Source organism: Epinephelus moara, chromosome 5, assembly GCF_006386435.1.
Source record: "Epinephelus moara isolate mb chromosome 5, YSFRI_EMoa_1.0, whole genome shotgun sequence".
In the NCBI taxonomy this organism is placed as follows: domain Eukaryota; kingdom Metazoa; phylum Chordata; class Actinopteri; order Perciformes; family Serranidae; genus Epinephelus; species Epinephelus moara.
The window spans coordinates 30,266,699-30,292,758 of NC_065510.1; the positions used below are offsets into that span (position 1 = coordinate 30,266,699).

Genomic DNA, 26,060 nt, shown 5'->3' on the forward strand with positions numbered 1-26,060 from the left:
TCTCATTTGAGGACACTGGGACTTTATTGTCATCTCATTTGAGGACACTGGGACTTTATTGTCATCTCATTTGAGGACATTTGGACTTTATTATCGTCTCATTTGAGGACACTGGGACTTTATTGTCATCTCATTTGAGGACACTGGGACTTTATTGTCATCTCATTTGAGGACATTTGGACTTTATTATCGTCTCATTTGAGGACACTGGGACTTTATTATCGTCTCATTTGAGGACACTGGGACTTTATTATAGTCTCATTTGAGGACAGTGGGACTTTATAATCGCTGACAGAGTTTAGTCTTTTATACTTCCTACTGATCCCAAATATTTAGGAGAAATTAAAAATACATGCTAAACAAAAGTTTGAGTGCACCATTAAAAGCTATTTTTTTGCAAATGAACCCTTAAAATGTTCCAACGCCTGTCACTCCTCCTGTTTCACAAACTGTACTTCAGAAATGATGACATGTATGTTTACATTGACAGACGTCCCAGCTGACCAATGACAGAGGAGTGTGACGCTGTGGGCGGAGCCACAATCTCCGGCGGAGGCTGGGTGTCGCCTGACCGGATGATGACAGAAGTTTTCGGTTTAATGTGGCTACTTTTATCATGCAATCATCCAGCTAATGTCGTCTCCAGTGCTCTGACCGCAGTCGGGACTCATGACACCAATCTGCTGTGTGTTTTAATGAAATAAACTCACAAACACTGTGACACACTGCGGTGCCATCTGGGAACTTTTGCTGTGCTGGAAGAGCGACCCTTTGGCTCTTATTTGACCGGGGAGCAGAGCCGGATAGAGCCCGCTGGGCTGACCGAGGTGCCGCTATGGGAAACCGGGGGATGGAAGACCTTATTCCCCTCATAAACAAGCTCCAGGACGCCTTCAGCTCCATCGGACAGACGTGCAACTTGGACCTGCCGCAGATAGCGGTTGTCGGCGGCCAGAGCGCAGGGAAGAGCTCCGTGTTGGAGAATTTCGTCGGGAGGTTGTACAATATATATGTAGTCTTGGAGTTATCTGACATTGTGAATGTGTTTTTTTTTTACTTTAATGGCTGTTGCTTGTGCCTGTTGCGCTTCTTTCAAGACAAACTGCGCCGGGCTTTTGCGTAAAAGTCGCCAACTAAGCACTTGGTTACGCGCTGTGTCGGTGCCTCCCAGTTCATAACGTTTTTTTTCTCCCAACGGATTCTTTCCATTTTGGAGCTGAGCTATTCACCAACCACAATTACGCATTTTACGGAAAACAAAACAGCTGTTGAATCACAAAAACGGAGGAGAAATGGGTTTGAAGGGTGTATAGAAGTGATTTTAGTGGATAAAAATGAACCCTCCTCAGCAGGAGTATGATCTCTGATCTGTGCAGTCGCTGCTTCACATTAGGCCCAGTCTGTCAAACATTCACAAAGGTTGTTTTTCCTTGAGATTTTGTTTCCTGGTGTTGTAAACACATCTTTATAAGCCTCACATTACATAGGTCAGGGTAATGTTTTACTTTGAAGGGTGAGGTACAAAAAGATTGCAGGCAGGTTTGAAGAGGTCATTGTCAGACAGATTAAGTATTGGAGGCAGTGCAAATACTGACAGAGCAAATGGAAATGACTCCCAGCTTGCCTGCACTGCTGAATATCACAGTGAGGTTGATGAATGAGTATAAAGGAATTTGAATTGTGGACCCCCGGTTGATGACAAATAGCAGCAAACCAACTGTTCCATCAATGCCATGTGTTTGGATCGCTCTGCTCAGTTTATAACCATGTGGAAAATAACCACTTAGCCAGCTTGTTGTGCAGTTGAAACACTAACACACACTTTGGGAGAAGATCTATTCATGAGGAAAGGGAAGGGGAAGAAGACATGTCTGTGTTGCTGCCGCAGAGGCCTAATCTGCTTTGTGTTTTTATCTCCGAAAGACGGTGCCCAGAAAAGGGGATGCTTAAATCTTCGACATGTTAGAATGATTCCACTTGTTGTCCAAGAGATAGGGAATGTTGATTAGCCAGCCACGTCTCCTTTTTTTCCTGTTGCCTTTTGTCTCCGAGTCCCAAGCAGTGGCTGGGGGAGACAGTAGGGGCATTGATGTGTTTGTGCTGGGGTCATCAGTGATGTCACCAGCTGCACTGTCATGTGTATATGACACACTGGGTACCAGATACCCACAGGAGGCTACTTAGCTGTTTTCCTGTTTGTTAATTAGCCCACTGACATGAAGGAGTGAGACACTGGCTCTGCTTATTTATTCATTCTTAGTTATTTGGAGTAGGTCTTAGTCAGTCAGGGCTGCAAATAGCAATTATTTTAATTGGTGATCAATCTACTTTTCATTTTCCACTTGAACATGTAGATCAATGGTTCCCAACCTGGGGGTAGAGACCCCTTCAGTGATGCACATGATTAATCTGGGGGTTCACAAGACGATTAATTAGACAGAAAAGTAGATTTGGACATGGTTATTCTATAATTTAATTATTTTGTTTGTGAAATATTGAATATTTTTTCCTCTTCAGGCCTCGAACAATTATTCAAGCATTAAAGTCTGAGTTGTTTTCAAGGAAAGAAATCACTCTTTTGTGCTCATATGTAAGCTCCTACAAGCAGTGGTGCTTCATTTCAAATTCTAAAAACCAGAATGGTTGATAAAAGCATTGCAACTGGTTATTGTCATTACTGATCAATTTGTTGATTATAATTTTTTTGGATTAATTCAAATGTTTTGTCCACCCACACTCCAAAATGAAAAGATATCCAGTTTGTAATGAAGGAAACTAGAGAGAAGCACCACATGCTCACAGTCAAGAAACTGAAACCAGAATAAATTTGACATAGTCTCTTCAATGAATGAATCAATACTGAAATTGTTGCAGATAAATTTTGTTACAAATCAGTTTGTCGAACCAATTATTTCAGCTCTTGTTGGGAGCCAATTATATAAATAAAGTGTAAAAAAATAACCAAAAGAGCCTAAATCCTCACATTTAAGGAGCTGCAACCAGCAAATGTTTGGTTGGGATGTTTACTGGATAAATGACACATTTTAATTGATTACCTGCTTTTTCAGTAAACGTTAGTGGTGTAACGATATTGATTCAGTGATCAAAGATCTGAAACCATCGATGCAAAGTAAAAACACTCGTGCATACTGTTAACTTTAAGGCTCATTTATACTCCCTTTACATATGAAAGTAGATAACATTTATTTAAATATTTTGACCATCACTGCCCACATGCTTACAAGCAACTTTTGTGTTGGCATACAACTACTAGATGGCCCAAGAGGGCAGAGTCAAAAGGTCCAGTCTACAACAAACATGGCAACAATGGAGGAGATTGTAATAATGTACCTTTTAGCGTTGTAGACAGCAGTGGTCTGCGAGGCCGTTGAATACCAAGCAAGATGTAGTTGTTGAATTTTTTTCACTATATTACTTATTCATTCTGTTCAGCCATTTTTAAAATGTCTTCGTCATCTCCTACAGTCGCATCTCACTTGGACTGCGCTACACTGCCCCCATGATCTCCGGTGGTGCTGCGCTGTTTTGTTCGTATTCGTAAGCTTTTAGAAAACGTGCACAGATACGGGCGAAATGAATGCAGAGTACGAACGCAAGGCGCCGTCCGTGTCCGAATACGAATCTACTGATGAGCATAAATGAGCCATTATATCTGCCTTTATTTTGAAATTCCCATGGCATATCTGTGTCACCATTTCTGTCCAAGCGCACCTCCTTCTTAAAGTTTGAACAGTGTTAGCGGCCTAGTACCAGGCAGAGAGGGAAAAGCAGCCCGAATAAAAGACAGTGAAGATGTTTGCAGACGTTGTCTCATATTGATCACAGGCCCCTTAACAGAATCAAATCAGAATCATATTGTGGCAGACTTTGTGATATCAGCAAATATCATATCGTGTGAAACTTGAGATTTACAGCCCAAGTAAACGTATTATTCATGATGTGCTTTCATAAGTGACAGGAAGAGATGAGGAAAGAGGATGGGAATCACTGTTGTGTAACATCCTGACTGCTCTGTCAGCAGTGGACAGCAGGCACAGGGTGTGTGTATGTCTTAATGTATGTGTGTGTGTGTGTGTGTGTGTGTGTGTGTGTGCGTGTGTATGTATGGCCTGCTTACCTTATGCTAAAACTACTCAGTCTTTGCTGCTGACCTGGCAAACACACAGACAGAAGGACGGACAGACATAGACATATTCTCACAGCCTGGAGAGATGTGTAGTCAGTGACCTGGAAATAATCACAATTCTATTGAACAGTTTCCGTTGTGATGAATGTGCGTGTAATGAGAAGGAGAAACAGAGAGACATGCTTCTTTCCTTTTGCACTATTTATAATGAATAAGGTTGTAAGGCAATCTTGGCCTTGCATTAATAATGCACAAATGTACATGCGTAGACATCGGGGATGGATTTTAGAGCTTGTACTCTTGTTTTAGTAGAATCTGAGACAAATTCAGTACTTTGACGTGTTTAAAGATGCTCATGGGCTTTTTTCCCCTCAGTTTGTATTTTCTGAAAATAAAATATCATGTTGTTGAATAATTAATCAGGGATCAATGAGGAGCAAGCTCGATATCTTTTAAGATTTGATCTGACATATTGTTGTGACATGTCCCTGTCAGCCTAATGGCCATCGGCCTGTCAATACTCTTGTCCCTTGGTTGTCTGTGTGTATTAAACTTTATCTCTGTCTCTCTCTCTCAGGGACTTCTTGCCCAGAGGATCTGGCATCGTCACCCGTCGTCCTCTCATCCTCCAGCTGGTTAACAGTAAAGCAGGCAAGTTGTTTACATAAGTTGGGTTGGGAAAGGGTTTGCACGCTAAAGCCCTAACACACCAAACCAATGGTTAGCCTTCGGTCAGTGTCGGGCCGTTGGTGGCCGCCTGTTGCCCTAGTTTTTGCTGTGTGTCCTGCACTGTCGGCTTTTTTCGGCTAATTCAGCATGTTGAACTGGCGTCGGAGACAGCAGAACCCATTTGGGAATGAAATCAATGTGATCAGCAGTTAAGCTCAGTGCACGAGAAGAGAAATGGAAGTGAGGAAAGTAAACAAAAAACTAAAGTCAAGGTAGAGTGAGAGCAAAATTAACTTGTTATATTTTGTAAGATTATTTTTCAGCCATTGAGGTTTTTGTTAATGTGCTAACTGGCTAAGTAGCATCTTGAATCCATTCTGTCGGTCTTCCAGTTTCCCTTTTTATATGACAATTACAGACTACTGCCACCTGCTGTAACAGAGAGTTATCTCCTCTCACACAGGCGTAGAATGTTAGTATAAGTTGGCCATTAGCTGTATTCTTTGTGGTGCATTCTAATGCAACTTTTTGGCCAAGACACAGGCGACATGAGGCAACACAACAGTCGGCCTTTGGTGGCACTAGTTTCTTTATGTCAGTTTGGTGTGTCTGGACCTTTATCTAGGCTTTTCAAGACCCGGTTAGGTGTGTGTAGCTAAAACAGTCCAAACTAATAATGTTGTCACGATACTGCAACTTTAAACTCTGATGCGATGCTAGTGTAAAAAAAAACGATACAAAACAATACGTAGTACCTCTTTCAAAATCATGGCAAATAGAAATAAAAACTAATAGGCACTGACATCCACTTGCGTGGTGCTTGTGCCTCTGTCTTCAGTTATATGGTGGGTTCATTGCTGGAGAGAATGCTTTTACTTTTTATAGCTTCCCTACTTTTGATCATGCGGCAACCTTCGCTGCTGAAAATAAAACCAACATGGAAGTGCCAAATACTGCAGTTCCTTGAACGGCCACTTGAGGCTGGCTCCAGAAATGAGTCAATCCCCATAGAGACAGAGCGCAACGCGTCATAATCTGAAAGCCACACCCCCAAAGGGGAAACGAGGCCCGCTCTCCCGTTCGCTTCTTCGCTCGTTCGCTGTCATTCTGCCTCCGCAGCTGCGCCTACAAGTCTCCACAACTGAATTGCTAGCTAGCGAAAATTATTAACTATAGCTAGCTAATAATTAGTTAATAATAAGATGGCAAAGGATTATTTTAGCATGCTATGCCTACCAGAGAGGCAACGGTATATTGATAAGCTTAATATTGCCGGTCTGCCTCAGTGTCCCTTCTCCTTACCTTGCTCGTCTTGGAAAAAACATGATGTGGAGATTCTTTTTTAAGAAGATGAGCATTTCGGCATGCTCAGCCGTCAGCCTGCTCCTACTACCGGCACACGTTGTTGTTTTGAGACATGCCTCTACATGCTGGCAGATTGATAGAAGTGCTAGAGCGGACCGCTGGAATGGACTGCTTGAATCGCGGAGTGCTGGGCACAATTATAACAGAAGTTGCATTCATACTGTCAGTGCTTTAGCTTAACATAAATACAGTTAACTGTTACTCTAAAAAATACATTTGGAGGGTTTGACAAAGTGTGTGCTGCACACATAGGCATACCGAGTGTCGGGATCCCACAATTTCTTCCCTGTTGAAGCCTCACGTTTTATTGCCTGTATCCACTGTCTTCTACAAGGTTCCGTTTTTCTGCTCAGCAGCTGATAAAAGCTAAGCTCTGGGTTTTTATTGGCCGTGCAGCCCGTCACACAGCAACTTTTCGGCATTTGGACTTAGGGAAAACTCACCAGGCTGGAAACGGAGGGGGAAAGTGTGAGGGGAAAGTGGGCCTCGTTTCCCCTTTGGGTGTGTGGCTTTCAGATTATGACGCGTTGCGCTCTGTCTCTATAGGCCCCCAATGTTAAAATTCTTCACTTTAAAGCAAAAATAAATATGTTTACAGACTTGCCAAAATACAGCTTGGGTCTCTATAGCTAAATTTCCCATTCATGACAACTGTTCAGTGGGTGGATTTTTATATTACTTTTTACATAAGGCTTAAAGTTACACATAATTATGGACGTGGCTGCTTTGAGTAACAGGCTGTCAACTGACAGTGTCCTCAGCTTCTCAGTTCTATCCACCATTTGTTCCTCCATAGCTCCACCCTTCGTCCAAAATATAGTCACTTCTGGCCCCAAAAAAACAGTAATAAAGTGTGAAAATAATGAAAGTCAACTGTCAGCACAATTTAGTCACCATGTAGTTGTAAAACCATCAAAATCTACACGTGCCATCTTCCCCTCTGTGCTGTCCACCTTATTACATTTGTTTTCTATATTTGTCTCCCATCAATCCATTGCCTTCTCTCCTGTCTCAATCTCTCATTTTCTCCATGTAGAGTATGCTGAGTTCCTGCACTGTAAGGGACGCAAGTTTGTGGACTTTGATGAGGTGCGTCTGGAGATTGAAGCAGAAACTGACCGGATCACGGGATCCAACAAGGGCATCTCCGCCATCCCCATCAACCTCCGCGTCTACTCCCCTAACGGTAGCACACACAAACAAACTCCGCCTTCTAGGTGTACGTTTTTAACCTCTGACTGATTCCTGTCCTTCCTACTGCTCCATCACCATCTCTCAGTGCTGAACCTGACCCTGATCGACCTGCCGGGGATGACTAAAGTGGCCGTGGGAGACCAGCCTCCAGACATCGAGCACCAGATCAGGGACATGCTGCTGCAGTTCATCACCAAGGAGAGCTGTCTGATCCTGGCCGTCACCCCAGCCAACACTGACCTGGCTAACTCCGACGCCCTCAAAATTTCTAAGGAGGTGGACCCTCAGGGTAAGGAGACCTTGTGATACATCGAGGAAAGTTTGTGTGTAGGATCCTGTTAGTCTGTATGTCTTTTGGTACCCTTTCTCTGGATATTTTTATAAATGTTATCCATTTTTGGCTCTAATTTGCTATGAAGCTAATTACTTTTTGCTGTACCTTGAAGCCATTATCACTCTTTTTCTTTTTATTAATCCTTGCCTCAGTGCAGGAGTCGGCTCGTCACAATAATTAACAGTTACATTATTAAAAGACTTCCTGGCAGCATAGATATATTGAATAAGATTAGTAGAGATGTAATTAAATTTAATCACCCTCACCTTTAGCCTTATTTCATTCAATCCAGAAGATGTTATTAAAGGTACAGGTTTGTAACTGCAGAAATGGTAAATAGTCTGCATTCATATAGTGCTTTTCTAGTCTAGTGCTTTACACAACAGGCACCACATTCACACACACATACACTGGTGGCTGAGGCTACCATACAAGGTGCCCATCAGATAATCGTAAGCACAGTCACACAGCGATGGGCACGGCCATCGGGAGCACTTTGGGGTTCTGCGACACATACTGCAGGGGTTAGGGATCAAACCTTCTGATCTGTAGATGACCACTCTACTTCCTGAATCACAGCCGCCCCAGTACATAGGGTAACAGCTACAGTTTGAACAGCTTTCCCTTAACTTTTCATCTTTGTCTAATACTTTGTTTTATGACCAAATACCTGCAAAACTAATGGCATTCCCAACCAGTCTCAGCTGTAGGCTACACTGTGTTAAATGCTGCTGCTAAGCAATTGCTAAGCAAATGTTAGCATGCTAACACACTGAAAAAGATGGTTAATGAGATGGTTAGCTTTTTATCTGTTAAACATCAGCATGTTAGCATTGTCACTGTGAGCATGCTGATGTTAGCATAGCGCACTGCTTTGCCTAATGCTGTGTTCACACACACTACGAGCAACAAAGCAGCATAGCCAGCTACACTGGTGTTGGTCCAGTGCTCATTAACGTAATTACGTCATCACAGGATGTGTGTGTCTGCTTGCCACAAAGCACCTAAACTGAATGTCATCTTAAGTTTGTATTTGGTCAAAAAAAAAAAAAGATAGATAGATGGTAGAAAGATAGAACAAGATAGATAGAACAGTCAAAGCAATGACACTTTTGTCTTTAGGCCTACGGACCATTGGTGTGATCACCAAACTGGACCTGATGGATGAGGGGACGGATGCCCGAGACATCCTGGAAAATAAACTGCTGCCGCTTCGCCGAGGTGAGACCACTGTATACACATTCTGCTACACATTAGCTCTCAAATTAAACACTGACCATGATGTTAAATTGACTATCAGGTTAAACGTCATTGTGTTTTCGTCCACATCAGATGAACAGCCCCTCTGATGCACAGTTCCCAGATTTTAGACGTCGTCATACTTTAATATTTGCTTGAAAATCCTCTGCGATCAGTGATGGTCTTTAGTCTACAACCCACAGAGAACAGCAGACACCTTTTCTTTCTTCAGGCTACATCGGGGTGGTGAACCGCAGTCAAAAGGACATCGATGGAAAGAAAGACATCCGCGCTGCTTTGGCTGCTGAGAGGAAGTTCTTCCTGTCCCATCCGGCGTACAGACACATTGCAGAACGCATGGGCACACCACATCTGCAGAAGACCCTCAATCAGGTGAGACACACACCTCATCATACACACACACACACACACACACACACACACACACATAGAGACATGGAGTATGCTCTTTTATAAAGCTCAGAGGATGGTGACAAATTGCTGAAGATGAATTTGTTAACTAATATTCAGGGCTGAAAATATTATTTCTGGCTTGTTTTCCTTTGTGCTTTGATGTTTTTTATGTTATCGCATTAAGATTTTTTTTTTGTTTTAAGTGAGTGTGTACCAAGGGAGCACACATGGTAGAAATAAATAAAAACAGATCTCCTCAGCATTAAAATTCTCCCTCAGGTCATAATTAAAATGAAGTGATATATTTTATAAAGATGTATTATTTTCGTGTCTCTCCAGCAACTTACCAACCACATCCGCGACACGTTGCCCGGGTTACGCAGTAAGCTGCAAAGCCAGCTGTTATCACTGGAGAAAGAGGTGGACGAGTACAAGAACTTCCGCCCTGACGACCCTACACGCAAGACAAAGGCCTTGCTCCAGTCAGTACACACATACCGACACACACACACACAGACGCAGACACACAAATACATTACTTCAGGACATTTCATGTATTCTATGTATGATCCGTAGGATGGTGCAGCAGTTTGGCGTTGACTTTGAGAAGTGCATCGAGGGGTCTGGGGATCAGGTGGACACCTCCAACTTGTCAGGTGGAGCAAAGATCAACCGCATCTTCCACGAGCGGTTTCCATTTGAGCTGGTGAAGGTGAGTAGTGTGAATTTCGAACATGATTATCATCATTTTTTGTGGATTAGTAGTTACATTTATAAAGCACATATTTTTGCATTTGTCATTTAATTTGGCAAAGACCTGCTCTCTTAATTGTCAGTTTATTTTTAACTGTGTCAGAGGATTGTTTATTTCTAAGGGTGAACAAGTGCGCTCATAGTTAAGTTAATGAGTTCCTCTGTGACTGTTTTTGTGTTGACACTAACTGATGTGGCAATCTTTATAAATACTGGTGCCATACTGTAACCATGTTGCCTAAGCCCTCTCATAAATCCAGCGCTAAAAAAGGGCACACAAACCCACAGACTATCCCTCTCGTCTGGCTTCATGATTGACTGTGTGCCAGTATATAACAGGCAAAAAGAGGCAGCATTTATTCAGCATAGGACAAATACAATCTAAACTTTGCACTGTGTCTTAGATGGAGTTTGATGAGAAGGAGCTGAGGAAAGAGATCAGTTACGCCATCAAGAACATCCACGGAGTCAGGCAAGCCTGCAAACTGCACCTTACATGTCACACACATTTGCCTTCACTGTCTTTGTGTCTGCGAACATGTCGGCCAGCTTTTTCCCTGTTTGTTTGTGTCCATTAGGCTTTTTCTTCAAGTGTCAATATCTGTCTTGGTTTTCATTTCTTCATTTAGTGTGTCTCTTCTGTCAGTCTTTGTTTTCCATTCATCTGTGAGCCGGTTTTAGTCAGCCCTCCTGGCTGCTTGTCTTCCACTCCATGTTTTCTTCCACTGCTCCTCATCTGATCTTCCTCAGTGTCTGTCTGCTGATGTCCTCCTCCATCCATGTGCCTGTCTCACACTCTTCTTGTGTGTCTATCTACCCCCCCCTCTCCTGCTCCATGTCTCCATGTTTGTCTTGTCTGTATGTCCTTCAGGACAGGCCTGTTCACCCCAGACCTGGCGTTTGAGGCCATAGTGAAAAAGCAGATCATTAAGCTGAAAGAGCCCTGTCTGAAATGCATCGACCTGGTCATCCAGGAGCTCATCAACACAGTCAGACAGTGCACTAATAAGGTATCGCTGCATGGTCTCCTGCCTGGCTGCCACACCCGTACATACACACCACAGAGACCAGCCAATGTTACAGCTGCCAGGGGCCATTTTGGGGCCAAACTGTTTTATAAAGCAGACGTTTTAGTTTTTTAAGCTATGTGCTTATGGATATCATTTTGGCATCTTGGGTTCAGAGGGAGGGTTTAGTCCTGCTTTGAAGTTCACTTGCATGAACATCAGTGAAAATACTTGAATGTTCTGGCTGTACTGCAGTGCACTGAAGTGGTGTCTCTGAGAGGTTGTGTGGTTAGAAGCAGACAGGCTGTTACATGTTCCCGTACAGGTTCATTACAAAACAAGCTGCAGGCTTGGTTTTAGGCTACAGCTTAAATAAGACTTAAAAGAATATTTCACCCTCAAAGTGGCCATTTGTACATCAATTATTCACCCTGTGTTACACTGGATTTGTGCCGAAAACTGAATTGAAGTTACAGGGGTCCACAGTTAACAACAACAAAACTATATGAAAGTGTCTGTTTACAAGCTCTCACACAGCTTGTGCAGAGTAATCTAATTTTAATTTCATATTCTCAGTACTTCCCAATCACATTCATTTTTGCTAAACCTTACTATTTACAAGTAGCACACATGGGTAAGCGCATATGTTTGAGCTCTGCTCGTACATTCCACTGAACAGAGATCAAACGCACACACTACATGTGCGTGAAACTGTTCATGCCGAAGTGTTTAGATATAAATTCTTTAGCAAAAAAGCATGTCTTTGGGAAGCACTGAGCATATGACTGGATAAATTAGTCTTGGATTATGCTGCACGAGTTGTGTGACAGCTTGTAAACGGGTATTTTGATATAGTTTTGCTGTCATTAAACACGGCCCCGTTTTACTCAGTTTATGGATTCTCCATTCACCATGGAGGCATGCGAGAAAAGCAAAGTATTCTTCAAGTAACATAGGGTGAGTAACTGATATAAAAATGGTCATTTTATGGGTGAAATATTCTTTTAAGACTCTACAGTTGTGCTAGTGGCTCTCTGAGGCTGCACTTGTGGTGCTTTGAGCTAAATGCTAACATCAGCGTGCTAATAGGCTGATGTTTAGCGAGTATAATGCTAATTCAGTTTATTGCTAGCATCAAAGTATTGGACAAGTTGGAAATTTGACCAAGTAGTAGCGCAAGAGGAAATTTAAGGGAGCACCAGAGTGATTATGATTCATCGTCTGGGAAATATGACTGTCTGTACAAAATGTCATGGCAACCCATCCAATAGCTGGATCAAAGTGGTGAACTGAATGACACTGCCATTCATAGAGCCGTGCAGCTAGCATGGCTAAAGCGCTGTAGGCTGACTCTTAACATGCATGTGAATAGGAAGCTGAAATTACAGTGAACACTTCTGAGAACCTGCAGCTTGTTTATGTTCTGTACATGAAGTAGAACTAACTAAATACCTGTTTTTTTTCTCATATTCCTCGACCTTTATCATTCTTTTCCTTTTTGAAACTCTTTCTTTCTGTTCCATCCAACTTTATTTTCCTGCCACCGTTCCCTTTTTCCTCATCATGGCCCCCACCCATGCTTCACCGCCTCCTCCTTCACCTGACATTAAACTTCCAATTCCCATGATGCCTCACCACAGGACAGGCCTGTTCACCCCAGACTTGGCGTTTGAGGCCATAGTGAAAAAGCAGATCATTAAGCTGAAAGACCCCTGTCTGAAATGTGTCGACCTCGTCGTCACCGAGCTTGCCGCCCTGATCAGGAAATGCACTGAAAAGGTAAACAGGAAGAGCGGAGGGGCAGATTTGAAAATGATGAATACAGAGAGAGAATGAAGGCAGAAAACAAATTCAAGCAGAGTGATAGAACAATCAATGAAAGGAAAAGAGTCAGAAAAATGTTAATCAACTAACTTGTCACTTGTTGTTGTTGATCGTTCCCCCTCACCGCTGCTTGAAGCCCTCACTCAGCACACGTCCCACCCACCTTACTCTGTGGTTCCCCTCTTTAATGACAAATCTAAAAGAGCCCTCTCTGATCCTGGACCCCTACCAGCCCACTTACCCCATCAGCACTGTGATTGGTGATTTATGTAACACTCCCTCACCCTGCCTCACTTATCAAATCAAATCCCCGCTCACACACTAATAGTCCTTTTCCATACACGTGCTGGCTTGACTTGACTTGGCGCGTCAGCTCAGCACGACAGGGATTTGCGTCTCCGTACAACAGAGCTACCCACTTGAAGGTGTCTTTTACTGATGACGTGCTTGAATTTGTGAACCAGTGGAACATTTTTTTTCCGCCCCGCTGGTATTATAGTAGTTAACAGCTTCTTGTTAGTGGAGTTTTTTAATTTCCTTTTGGCACTGCATGAACTCCTGCCGGATGCCTTCTCCTCCAGCTTGCCTGCAGCGTCTCAGAAGCATAGGTATAGTGCTGCTTTGGTGCACTAGAGCAACCCTCTGATGATATTTAAGGCTTGTTGATTGAATCACAAAGTCAAATCATGCATTGAGTAACATGCTAGAAAACATTCCACCTTAAAAGCTGCCAGTAGCCATTGAGCAGCACAGTGAATTAAATTATTTTTACTCAGTCTATAGAAAGCTAACTGTATATGAAATATGCATCACTCCTCTGAAAGTTTCTTGATTGACATGTTGCTCAATGGTCACTGAATGTTGATGCTAAGTAGTGATAATGAAGCCCATTTGACCTCACCGCAACCCACCTGGAGGCGGTTGGGTGCGCTGTTGGCCCGACTTGACTGGGTGTGACTTAGCGCTTAAACTAGTAATGGAAATGCAAATCGATTTTTGACTAAAGCACCAATGGAAAAGCCTTTTGAAAAATTTCGCTGCTTAGAAAATGACACAACTGTGGCTGTGATTCACTCTGTGTTGTTAAGGGAGATTTTAATGTATTTCTCCTGTGATACACTCTTTCCTACACCACACTAATAATCCACCCCCCTCACCAGACTCCACCAGACCCGACCCAATCTTCATCTCTTTCTGGTCTTTAACCTGATCCTTTTTTTCCACTTCCTCCCTGATTTGTTGAGACTCACTATCAGCTTGAGATGACGTTATGCTTATGCTCACTGTTCCCTCACACTCGCTGTCACGACATCTATAGCTGACAAGAAATCTCAAGCTGATACGGAGCTCATTAGTGCATGCCTCCTCAGTTTTAATGTGTCAACTGTCCTGCCTCATATTGTGTGTTTATACTGTATAAAAACTGTAAGTGGTTGGGTGTAGCAACTTATGAGGATACACAGTGTTCTCGGTGTTGTGTAAGCCTACATAGGTGTGTGTTCTGTAATCACGGTGCCTGCAGCAGTGGGTGTGTTTTCTGTGTGTGGGTCTACAGCTGGGTTCGTACCCTCGGCTGAGAGAAGAGACGGAGCGAATCGTCACCACCTACGTCAGGGAGAGAGACAGCAAGACCAAAGACCAGGTTTGTGTGTGTGTGTGTGTGTGTGTGTGTGTGAGATAGAGAGAGGAGAAAGATGCAGCTCGCCCATATATTTGTACAGTCTCACTTCTTTGTGTACATAACACGTGTAATGTTCTGCCTGTCAGGTGCTGCTGTTGATTGACATCGAGCTCTCCTACATCAACACTAACCATGAGGACTTCATTGGATTTGCCAAGTAAGATACTCACTTGAGAAACTTATTAATGAGTTTTATTATAATCAGAGATGAAGATCGTGTCCAAATTTTCTAGATCTGACATGATAGGTCAGTTGACGTGAAATTAATCTGCAACCATTAATTAAGTTTTCAAGCAAAGATTAGTAGGTTTCATCCTCTCACTGTGAGGATTTGATGCTTTTTTGCTGTATTTGATACCAAATCTTTGCATTTTGGACTGTATAAACCAAACATAAGTCATCCAGGGCTCTGGGACATTCAAATATTTTGTAGACAAAACAATAATCCAAAATATTATCAGCAGATTAATCGCTAAATCCTCAGGAAAATAATCATTAGGTGCGACCCAATTCCTATTCAAAGATAAACTAAGCAGGATTTTTCTAAAAAGTAATGTTTTGACTCATACAGAAGTAATCCCTCTCAGTCATCTCTTATGACCCACTTAAAGTGTGCAGCGGCATAATTATTTGCGGAAACTCTTGCTCAGTCAGGAACACTTTAGTCGAAGAAAACTTTCATTTGCAGTATTAAATTTGGCGGTATGGCTCCGTTCTGGGGCCTCTTTGCCTTTCCTCAGGCCTACACATAAAGCCTCTTCCACGTGCAAACAGGGAAAGCCTAAGGCGGAGAGAGCACACCTCTCTGCCCTTCCACATGCAAACGAGAAAAGCCGTAAGGCAGGGAGAGCACACCTTCCTGCCCTTCCATGTGCCTACATAAAAAGCCTAAGGAGAGCAGCAGCAAAGACCCCCCAGGACCAGAACAGAGCAGCACCAATGACAAACAGTAATAATACTTACTAATAAGTCAGACACAGCATGAAATAGGGCGCCCTGAATGAGATTCCCCAATTGGTTGCATAGAAAGCAATCATGTGATCAGTCAGCTGACTCATCAGTTGACAGGGCTGCTTGAAATCAGCTGATGTAGCTGGGATGTGAGCTGAGCTTGACATTGTGTCCTGCCTGAGCTAAGGCTATGCTCAATTTTTCTTTACATTTTCTATGCTTGGGAGGTTTGTGGGCGTGTAGCCCCACAGCACTCAGGTGAGGGCGGGACTGTATTAAAAGGTAGTGACCAATTGCCAGATCATAAGAAGCAGGGGTCCAAGAGATACAATGTTGAAATAAACACAAATATAGTGAGGCAAAAATCCAAACAAAAGTGAATCTGGAGTTGGCTTTCACTGTCACTTTCACTCGAGAACGTCTTTACAAACAGTAACTGACAGTCCTGCATAGTTTACCTTTAACATCCAGCCAGTCAACGCGTCACGATTGATCAGTCAAATGTGAAGATCAGTGTGCTTTTTAATTAAAAATTGCTGAAATGTTTTCCTGTGCTGGGAAGAAATTAAAATTTTTTAGTATTCGTAGAAAGTTCAAAAAAGTTGACTCATGATTACCGCAGCCCAACCAATACTAGATTTTTGAGGCTATTTAGGAGTTTAAAAATCAAACATTTGCATTGCCAATATTCCTCACCTCAAATATATCTTTGGCATTTCTGTATTGCAATTTTTTGTGACTTAACGGTATCTTCTTATAGCTCGGCTCTGAAACCATAACAAGTAAGGGAAGCACATGTGAGGGTTAAACTAAAAGACAGGAATTTTATTTAACAAAGGTTAAAGTTTAACAAATATAAAGATTCTGAAACTAATAAAGGATGCTGGCAGAAAAACATGCTGCCAGGTAAACTAGGATAATGCAAAAATGAACTATAGAGAAAAACAAAAGAACTTAAAATAACATAACGTGACACCAGGGAGACGAGGTCTGCCAAACATGACCAGGATGGGGTGGGTTTTACGGAGACCTGGCCAGTGGCCAGCAGCTTCCAGTTCCCAAACAACCTCCAGCTCCAATCAGCCAGGAACAGGAACACTGAAAGTACACACAAACAACACACACAAGCCCTGGCAGAGGCCCTGGGGTCACTACAATCTGTCAACAGATGATATTAGCTAATACTGGCCAGTTGGGCTTTTACTATTATCACCACCATTTGTATTTCAAAACCGCAAAGTCAACATTACCGAGAAGAATTTGTAGAAGCACATACAGCTGCACTAGTCGTCCTTTACAGGGATACTTTTGTTTTTCTCAGACTTGTGGAGTTGAACAGTGAGCTCTCCTGCTAGCTTGTGGGAGCAGTGCTTCTTAAAACTGCCTAAACATGAAACACAGATTATTTAAAAATATGTACACATTATCCTATAATTAACTGTTTTTCTGAAGATATCCAAAAGTACAAAATCCAAACACTTAGATCATTTTTTCTAACCACTAGTCTGCATCTGTGACTTTGGGTACAGTAAAAACATGAAGGCAATGACCTAATTAATTAAGTCTACGTATATTATTAAGAGTTTATGATTTTATTAATAGCTAAAATAGGGCTGATTTGTCTCCCAGTTCTAGCATTGATTAAGTGCTTTTAAGAAAATTTAAAAATAATTGAGACTAGTCCATACCCACTACACAGTTGCCCACGTACAGTTTCACATGGTGTGTGTTTGGGATACAGGTCATAGGAAACTGCAGATTAAATAGTCAACTGAACCCATTAAGAAGAGCAATGTATTCAGACAGAGTTTTTGTGAACATGATAGTACGGTTGCTTTATTTAAAGTACAGTAGTACCATTGCCAATAGTGGGATAGTTAGTGGGCTAAAACTGTACATTAGTAGTTGAGGTAGCACGTTGAAAGGCAGATAGTCAAAGTGTTTATATGTTGTATTGACTTAAAAGTGGGGCACACTGGTAGTTCACATGGGAAAGGTGTGGCTAGCCCTTGTTGCAGTGGTAGGGGTTGGAATCCGTCCGTGATTATGTACAGCATACCATACCATGACTTAGTCATACAAAAATTAGCAAAAAAACAAACATTCGGCCAAAGGGGGAGCCACAGCGATTGGTCGCATTTTAGCTATTTTTAAGCATTTTTCTGTTGTTATAGCGCCACCCAGTTGCCAATTAGAGTTAAGTTTCTCCAGTCACCTTGAGGCGTCCTGTTCTACATGGATATGGTGGTAAGGCCTAGATAAGAAATTAGCTCTCTAGCGCCCCCATTTTGTTTGATGGGGTCAATAATGGAGGGGTCCCCTCAGATTATGTGTGCTCATATGCCTACAAAGTTGCGTGGTGATTGGTGAAACCCTTGAGATGTTATACAGGTTTATGTGATGAGCCACGCCCTCCGCAATATTCATTGCCTTATAGAAGCTCAGTTTTAGGAAGTTTTCCAACTTTTGCCAAGAGGGAACTTTAGATATTGGTCCCTAGATTATGTTCACCGAGTTTCATGCAGATTGGTCAGACTTCCTAGGAAGACAGAAATTGTGATGGGCACCTTTTACCAGTTCACTGAGATCTTTCTGAGATCTAGACCAAATTAACTTGGGCAGAATAATAGATTATGAAAACAATAGTAGTAGTGATATCATAAATATTTAAATAATGTAATGTGGTTTTGTTGAGCTATTCCTTCATCCTTGGATATTATACCAGAGTTTATGTTATTGAATGTCTCTCCTGCAGTGCTCAGCAAAGAACCGCTGCCAACGCCACCAAAAAGAGAGTCATGCCCAATCAGGTAACTCACCACACCACGTAAAGCTATCACACCACTGAAGCATCATAGCAGCTGCTCTCTCCTCCTTTTTATTTCTTGTTCTTTCTGTTGTCTCAGCCCATCTTTTGCTTTCCATTGTTGCCCTTTGTTGCTTCACATTTACGCACTCTAGTCTGTGCCTGTGTTGTCTTTTTTCTTCATTTCCCTTTTCCTCTTTCTCCTCTTCTGTTCCTCCTTTTTACGGCCCAGGGAGAGATTCTTGTAAGTACCGTACCCCCTCTGCACCTCCATTTGTCACTTCCTCTTTGGGTGGGTGGGGGAGTCAACGGTCACTCGGGGCCATGTCGAGAAACAGGATTTGTGCTCCTTGATGGAGAAGAGGGAAGTGAAAGAGTTACACTTACAGATATATCATGAGGAGTAGATACCCTGTAACAAGATGGTGGCCTTTCATCCCAGTTTTCCAAGTTTCTCACCCAGCGAGTAGGCCGGGAAAAAGTTTTTCCTCTTGTTTTGGTTCTTTATTTTTTGATCATATGTGGGATGTGATGGAACATACGGAGCCTGTCTTGTTATCCATGTCTCTGATTGTTACATGGCGGTGTGAACAAATAAACTGTGAGTCACAAAGTAAGCAACAGCCAGCAGTTTTATCTGAGCTTCAGCCCTCGTTAAAATGTTCCCATATAGAGTCAGCCTGCAGAGTCACCTCACAATCAACTGTATGTTACAGCATTGCCATAAAGCTTATTTAACAATGAAATGCATGCATAGACATAAGAGGGACCTACTTAAAAGTAGACTGGGTGTCAAAGAAATCCAGCTCTTTGGTGCCGAGCTTGTCTATGCCTGAATAGCTCTGATTATAATGGCAGTATAGGGAGAGCATGCTTTTTAGGCCGCAGGGGAATGTTTTATTGCAGCACCTCAGCTTGCCACTGAGACAAATTGGTGCACGGCCGACTCTCCAACTGTAAAATACACTCATGGTCACAGAACTGGGTATTGCACATGTCTGCTTATTATCCCTGTGTGTGTGTCTGTTCCCTTTGTCTTCCTGTCCGTCAGTCTGACAGAGAGAGGGATGCAGAGAAGGTGACTTTTAATTGGAGTGTGTCAACATTTATTTTTACGTCTCTTTGTTTGTGGTGTGTTTTCAGTTTCATACAGTATGGGTGGATTTGACTGCACTCTGCTCTTCTTACTGTAAATGAAAAATACTGTTGCACACGCATGGCTTTTCTTGTGCTGTATTTTGATGCCAATTCTCTGTCTGTGTTTTTTTTTTAAATTTCATTTGTTTCTAGTATTCTGTTGGCTGTCTGTAGATACATATTACCCCTCTTGCGGGGTGTGTAGTTTAGTCAACTGTTGGGCTCTCGTGTGCAGGTGATCCGCAGAGGCTGGCTCACCATCAACATCAGTATCATGAAGGGAGGATCCAAGGACTACTGGTTTGTCCTGACCGCTGAGTCTCTGTCCTGGTACAAAGACGAGGAGGTAAGGCTGTTTATGGGACAATAAATGATTGGAAAATTTGTGACTTCTTGTTTTATTCTGGGCGATATGGAAAAATATCACAATTATTTTGACCAAATACCGCGATATCGTTATTGCGACAATATTGTGGGGTTGCCAGACTTTCACAGGGCTGACACATAGAGACAGACAACCATTCACACTTACATTTCACACCTACGGACAATTTAGAGTCACTGGTTAACCTGCATGTCTTTGGACTGTGGGAGGAAGCTGGAGTACCCAGGGAAAACCCACGCTGAGAACATGCAAACTCCAACCCGGGTGGAATCAGGAACCCTCTTGCTATGAGGCGACAGTGCTAACCACTGTACCACTGTGTCGCCTAAATAAATAATCATCAGTGATGTGGATATGATGATGAAGTGGGTAAAGACAAATACTAGAACAGGTAGAAACGTTTTGATAAGTTCAGAAAATTACATCACTTTACTGTAATGCAGCCTTTAAAACCAGGAAAAGACAACACTCATGATAATACAACATCCAAAACCTAACCAAATACAGTATACAGAGAGGAGGCGGGCTTGTTTTCGAAGATAAAATTTCCAGCATCTCGTAAAGTAACGCTACAGTAAAACTGAAGTCATCATGTGTCACGGATAGTAAATGTTTTATTTGTTACAGTCTGCCTTCTTTTATATTCATCATCACATCACTGTGTGTTTGAACAGGAGAAAGAGAAGAAGTACATGCTGCCTCTCGATAACCTGAAACTGAGAGATGTGGAGAAGGGCTTCATGTCCAGCAAGCACGTCTTTGCCATCTTCAACACGGAGCAGAGGTGCGTATGCTATGATCCTCCAAAACAATCGTGTTGATAGTGTTGAATCTGCTCTGATCTTTGGTTAATGTGTATGTGTGTGTGTGTGTGTGTGTGTGTTACAGGAATGTGTATAAAGACCTGCGTCAGATTGAGCTGGCATGTGACACTCAGGAGGATGTAGACAGCTGGAAGGCTTCCTTCCTCAGAGCTGGTGTTTACCCAGAGAAAGACCAGGTACAATAGAGTGAATTCGCATTTCAAATACTGTAGGCAGTTAACAAAGTGTATTTACAAAGGACTCCAGCTGTTCTTGAAATGCTCCATAAGTATATTTAAAGATAAACAGAACATCGGAGGATTTTTTACTTACTTTTGTCGACTCTTTGCATAAATTTGGGTGGAAAAAAGTTTGTGAACAAAGTTTTCCAACTCAAATTACATTACTTTTTTTGTCTTTAAATTGAAATGTTGCTGGAGTACGTTTGCAGAGCACAGATGCTCTTTGTATTTTTTAGCAAAGCCCTGCCGCACAACCACATTGTGTGCAATTGCTCGTTCAATTCACTGCTCTGCTGGTCCAGAAAGCACTCTGGGGGATCCAATATCCAGGCCACAGCTTCCCACTGTTTACCTCCCGTGCTATTATACATTCAGGTCATTTACTAAAGAGAGTGTATCCAACAAGATCGAAAATACTGGTGTAGTGTGGACGGAATGCTGAAACTGAAGAAAAACAGAAGTGCCTTCGTCTGTATTTGTATCACAGTGGACAAATCTTAAGTACGCCCACCCTCTGATTCCTTGCTGGTTAACACTGTTAGCTCTGTCAGCACTGTTGCCGTTGTTAGCGTTGTTTATGGATCTCCATTAGCTGCTTTCTGGCTCAGCTGCCTCCATATTGAAAACCATGTGCAGACAACCTCTGATTTAGACTCTGAATTATAGATGTGCTCTGAATACCCAAATACAGCTCCTTTAATTTAAGAGTTTCACACAACCCACTTGCATCCATCCCATTCTGATTCAAATAGTGCCTTATCCTGATTGGTGCTCAGAAGTGTGACATCACATTTTTCACTTCAAACCAGTACAAAGTGTGCAGACAAAAGTTTATTTAACGGATCACACTCACACAAACCAAACATCTCTGCCGCTGCACCCCTCGCCGCTCCTCCTCTGTCTCCAGGTTGAGAGCGAAGACGCGATGAATCCTAGCGACACCGTGTCCATGGACCCGCAGCTGGAGCGGCAGGTGGAGACCATCCGCAACCTCGTGGACTCGTACATCGGCATCGTCAACAAGTCCATCAGAGACCTCATGCCCAAGACCATCATGCACCTCATGATCAACAGTGTATGTGTTCTACTTTATCGTTTTCCCATTAGTCATATTAGATCTAAAGAGGTATGATAAACAAAAAGGAGCTGCAGTAACATAGGTGGCTCTTTCTTAACCTCCTTTTTCCTCCTCTATTTCCAGGCGAAGGACTTCATCCACTCTGAGCTGCTGGCCTACCTGTACTCGGCCGGGGACCAGGGTAGCTTGATGGAGGAGTCAGCAGAGCAGGCACAGAGGAGAGATGAGATGCTGAGGATGTATCATGCTTTGAAAGAGGCCCTGGTCCTCATCGGAGACATCAGCACCACCACTGTTTCCACCCCAGTGCCTCCACCAGTAGACGACACCTGGATCAAGGAACCAAGGTAACAAACACGAATACACACAAATACATTGGCTGATGTTGGCTTATTGCAGATTTATTGGTATCTGTGTTAAGCAGTGTCGGGAGTAACCGTCATTCCACTACTTTAGGTGGTAGATAGGAATGTAACTTAATACTTTTTCAAATTACATATTACAATTACAGCTACTGGAATTTAAATGGACAGACAAACTCAGCCTATTTCCTAGGTTGTTTTCCCGGTTATAATCTAACATTACCCGCAGTGATGTGTGGCTCATTTAAGTGATGCTCAAAACCCTCTGTCTTGTGTGTGTGTGTGTGTGTGTGTGTGAAAGAGAAAGAGACACAGAGGGGAAGAGAGACGGAAGGTGAACTGTTGCACGCAGTACTTCAAGTTATCAGTAACGTTACTCGGAACATTGCAGGACCCACCGTTCGACTTGCACACATACAGTATAATGTACAGGCGTGACTCACCCGACCTTACACAATAAATTGTGAGAATCAATCAATCAGCACGAGACTGTTACTGCACACAGCGGCTGACAGTTCAGGTCATTTGAGCTTTCTGCCCTGGAAATATCGACATTATTTATCACTCCGAGATCAAGGACAAAAATAGGTCTGTAGTTGTGAGTTACAGTCTGTGTGCTGGATTTGAATTACTGTTAAGGTTACAAAGGATAAAGCTCAGTGTGTTTTTTATTAAATAGCTTTTATCAGTTTAATTCCATTAGGCCTTTCATGATGAGAAATCACTGTCACGTGTCTGATACACAGTTGTAATGTCATTTTACTCTGCGGAATGAGGAAAATCTGATGTGTGTTGCTTTATTTGAAGGCCTCTCCAGACCCTAATAAATAGGCCTTAACATATCTGTCGTGTTTTATTGTTCAAATACTTAAGTTTCATCATATTGATAAAGAATAATCATAGATAACATTTAACAGTGCCACAGCAGCACAAAATAATATAGCTATGTATGTGTGCATCAATGAGAGAGTTGAAGCAGATATTACAAGGCAGAGCAAAAGTTACTTTCCTTTGCAACTAATAACTTTTATATGCAGTAATTGATAAAGTAATTCAGTTACTTTTAAGGGAACCTTTATTCACTTGCACAACACTGGTGTTAAAAGAAATGTCCATGCAGACAAGCCAAACTGGGTTCAAGGTAATTTTAGAAGCAGTGTCACCATTACATAGTTTGGCCACTAGAGGCCACTGACATGTTGAGTATTGTACTGTACAGTGTCCTGTCTGGCAAATAAATAAATAAATACATAAAAATCGAAGGGAAGATTGTTGTTTATGTTATGTGTTTATGTAAAAAAAAAAATCTCTTTGTAAAACATCTCCAATCAGACGGCCATAAAGGGGACACACAGACATTGTGTCACATTCATTATTCATTATTATCGTTATATTTTATCCGTATATTTTAACTTGCATGATTTTATGCCTTATATTCTCATTTTGTTAGTCACTTCTGTGATTTTCTTTTTTTATATATATATATATTTAATTAGCATTGCTCAAGGGAGCCTGAGACAGCGACTGCCTCTGTAATTATTGTGCATTTGATGATGAATAACTTAAATCTCTGGGGTCCTGAGCTGCAGACTTTCTTAATCGGGATCATGTTATTGCTACACAAATTTATATTTGCACACCAAAATAGCTTCAGGGTATTACCACCTGATGCAAATAAATGAAATAATGTGTCCTCAAATAATATGTTCTTGTATTTAAGCATATAATTGTCATTTAATCATCAGTTTTGTGTAATCAACCTAATTGGCTCTTATAGGTCCTAATACTGTGACTCATTAGCCACAGTGAGATTTATCTTCCATGTTAACAGTCCTCAGTGAACTGATGGTGTAATCAAGGACACCTCATATGAAATGTAACTCCTCACTCATTAGCATTCTGTCCCTGTCTCAGTCCACCGGCGTCCCGCCCTGCCTCGGCAACAGCGCCCCCTCCCAGCCGACCCCCGGCAGTGAGGGGGCCCACCCCGGGTCCTCCGCCCCCTCTCAACCCTTCACCAGCATTCGGAGCGCCGCCGGTACCGTCTCGACCCCCGGGCCAAACGGCCTACGCAGGCGATCCCAACTCTGGTTCTGTGCCTCTTGTTCCTTCCAGGCCGGCCCGCGTGCCTCCTGCACTGCCACCAGGGATTCCAAGGTAAAATCGTACACACACACACACACACAATCTGATGCTTTTTTTTGGCTTTGGTATTGGTGGAAGTTGCTGGGGCAACTGAGGCTGCTGATGAAGGGTTGAACTCTGTGTTCTGGCTTTTGGTGTTTTGGGGAATCTTTGGCGCATGACTATATGATGATATTTTTCCTTGCATGTTTCTTCTCCCCCTCCCCCTCCCCCTTGCCCTCCTCCTCCTCCCCCAACACCTCTCCTCCTCTCTCTTCCTGCAGCAGAAGACCCCCGGCTGCTCCCAACCGACCCACTGTCATACGTCCATCAGAGCCCTCCCTGCTTGACTAGAAACACACACATACACACACACACACATATTAAAACATTACTTTTTGTTTACACTTTTATATTTCTCTTCTCTTTTCTCATGTATATTCCTATAACTGCAAACTTTGTCCTACTGTAATTGGTAATCTGATGCTGTTTCAGTCTGTGCATTTCAGAAGCATTATGTATGTAATTTTGACTTAATGTGTAGTTAGTTTTATTTTTTAACAAAGATATGAGAGATTTTCTGCATTCTGTGTTATGAAAAGGGATACATTTGATGATTTTATTGATTTAAGGTTATGAACCAGCAGGTCATCTCGAATATTTTGAAATGAAATGTGTCTTAAAACAATATACGACTCTTAACGTTTATATAATGGTAAGAAAACTCTTAGATTTTGTTTTTTTGTGAGATGAATACTTGCTAACATTTGTCCGTGATCTTACACACTAAGCACCTCATTAAGTAAGCAGCACTTTCTGATTAAGTCTTTTTTCTTTTCTTCATTGGTAGATTTTCAAAGCCTCCAGATGAGCTTATTAAAATCAGACTGACCAATGAAATTTGTATTCTTCAGTATTTCGGCTAATTACTTTTATTACAAGATTTTTCGAGCATAATACAGTTTCTGTGTTTCTTTATTTGTGGACCAATTAAAGCTGAAACAGAGGAGGAGGAAGGGTGTTGGGAGAAAGCGCAGCAGTGGGCGTGCGCCGTCTTCCAGTGTATTACTGATAATTATACAGTAGTTGAGGTGACCTTGCCTGGTGAAACGTCCTGACAGTTACCTCCCACCACTTCTCATTCTTCAGTGCCTTGAGAAAAAATTATTTTGTAGTTACTTCTTATCACCTTAAAAAAGTCGAAATGAGAAAAAACGGATCATGAAAGGAAAAAGGTGTATAAAGTGATGGACTGAATAAAGGACTAGAAAACGAAGATGTGCTGGCTGGTGCTTGTTTTTGCTGTTAGACATTTTTTTGCCTCATTTCTTGTCTTAACTGCACTACCGAGCCTCTCTTTGTCTGCTATGTTGTTGTTTGATCTGCCGTTTCCATACACATGACAGTAAACATGTAGGACATGTACTTCCTGTCACTGTATGATAGCGTCAGCGCACAGCTCACTGAGTATTATGTACACAACAGAGTTCGGGTCACTTCTTGACTCGCTCAGTAGTCAAATGGAGACGGCCATGCAGAACAAGA

The 26,060-nt window shown here is 42.2% G+C and overlaps 1 protein-coding gene across 4 annotated transcripts; it reads left to right on the forward strand.

Moving 5' to 3' along the window:
- The first annotated feature begins 533 nt into the window (after positions 1 to 533).
- LOC126389627 (dynamin-2-like) lies at positions 534 to 25,791 on the forward strand. 4 transcript variants are annotated; one of them, XM_050043322.1, is made up of 20 exons: positions 534 to 996; positions 4,725 to 4,798; positions 7,218 to 7,367; positions 7,461 to 7,664; positions 8,832 to 8,930; positions 9,181 to 9,341; positions 9,702 to 9,844; positions 9,939 to 10,074; positions 10,520 to 10,587; positions 12,763 to 12,901; positions 14,502 to 14,588; positions 14,714 to 14,784; positions 18,334 to 18,388; positions 19,757 to 19,867; positions 20,581 to 20,690; positions 20,795 to 20,906; positions 21,859 to 22,026; positions 22,153 to 22,376; positions 24,306 to 24,548; positions 24,800 to 25,791. In XM_050043322.1, the coding sequence occupies exons 1-20, from the start codon at positions 836 to 838 to the stop codon at positions 24,867 to 24,869; spliced, it is 2,586 nt and encodes an 861-aa protein (XP_049899279.1). In that variant the 5' UTR covers positions 534 to 835; the 3' UTR covers positions 24,870 to 25,791. The 4 variants fall into 4 exon arrangements, with proteins under 4 accessions (XP_049899279.1, XP_049899280.1, XP_049899277.1 ...); XM_050043323.1 differs by having other exon boundaries at positions 24,803 to 25,791; XM_050043320.1 differs by lacking the exon at positions 12,763 to 12,901 and adding an exon at positions 10,987 to 11,125 and having other exon boundaries at positions 535 to 996.
- Positions 25,792 to 26,060: the final 269 nt, after the last annotated feature.

Coding starts and splice junctions, on each gene's coding strand:
- LOC126389627 (XM_050043322.1), top strand. CDS start 836: ATGGGAAACCGGGGGATGGAAGACCTTATTCCCCTCATAAACAAGCTC. Junction 12,902..14,501: donor TCAGGAAATGCACTGAAAAG/GTAAACAGGAAG, acceptor GTGGGTCTACAG/CTGGGTTCGTACCCTCGGCT. Junction 18,389..19,756: donor AGAGAGTCATGCCCAATCAG/GTAACTCACCAC, acceptor TCTCGTGTGCAG/GTGATCCGCAGAGGCTGGCT.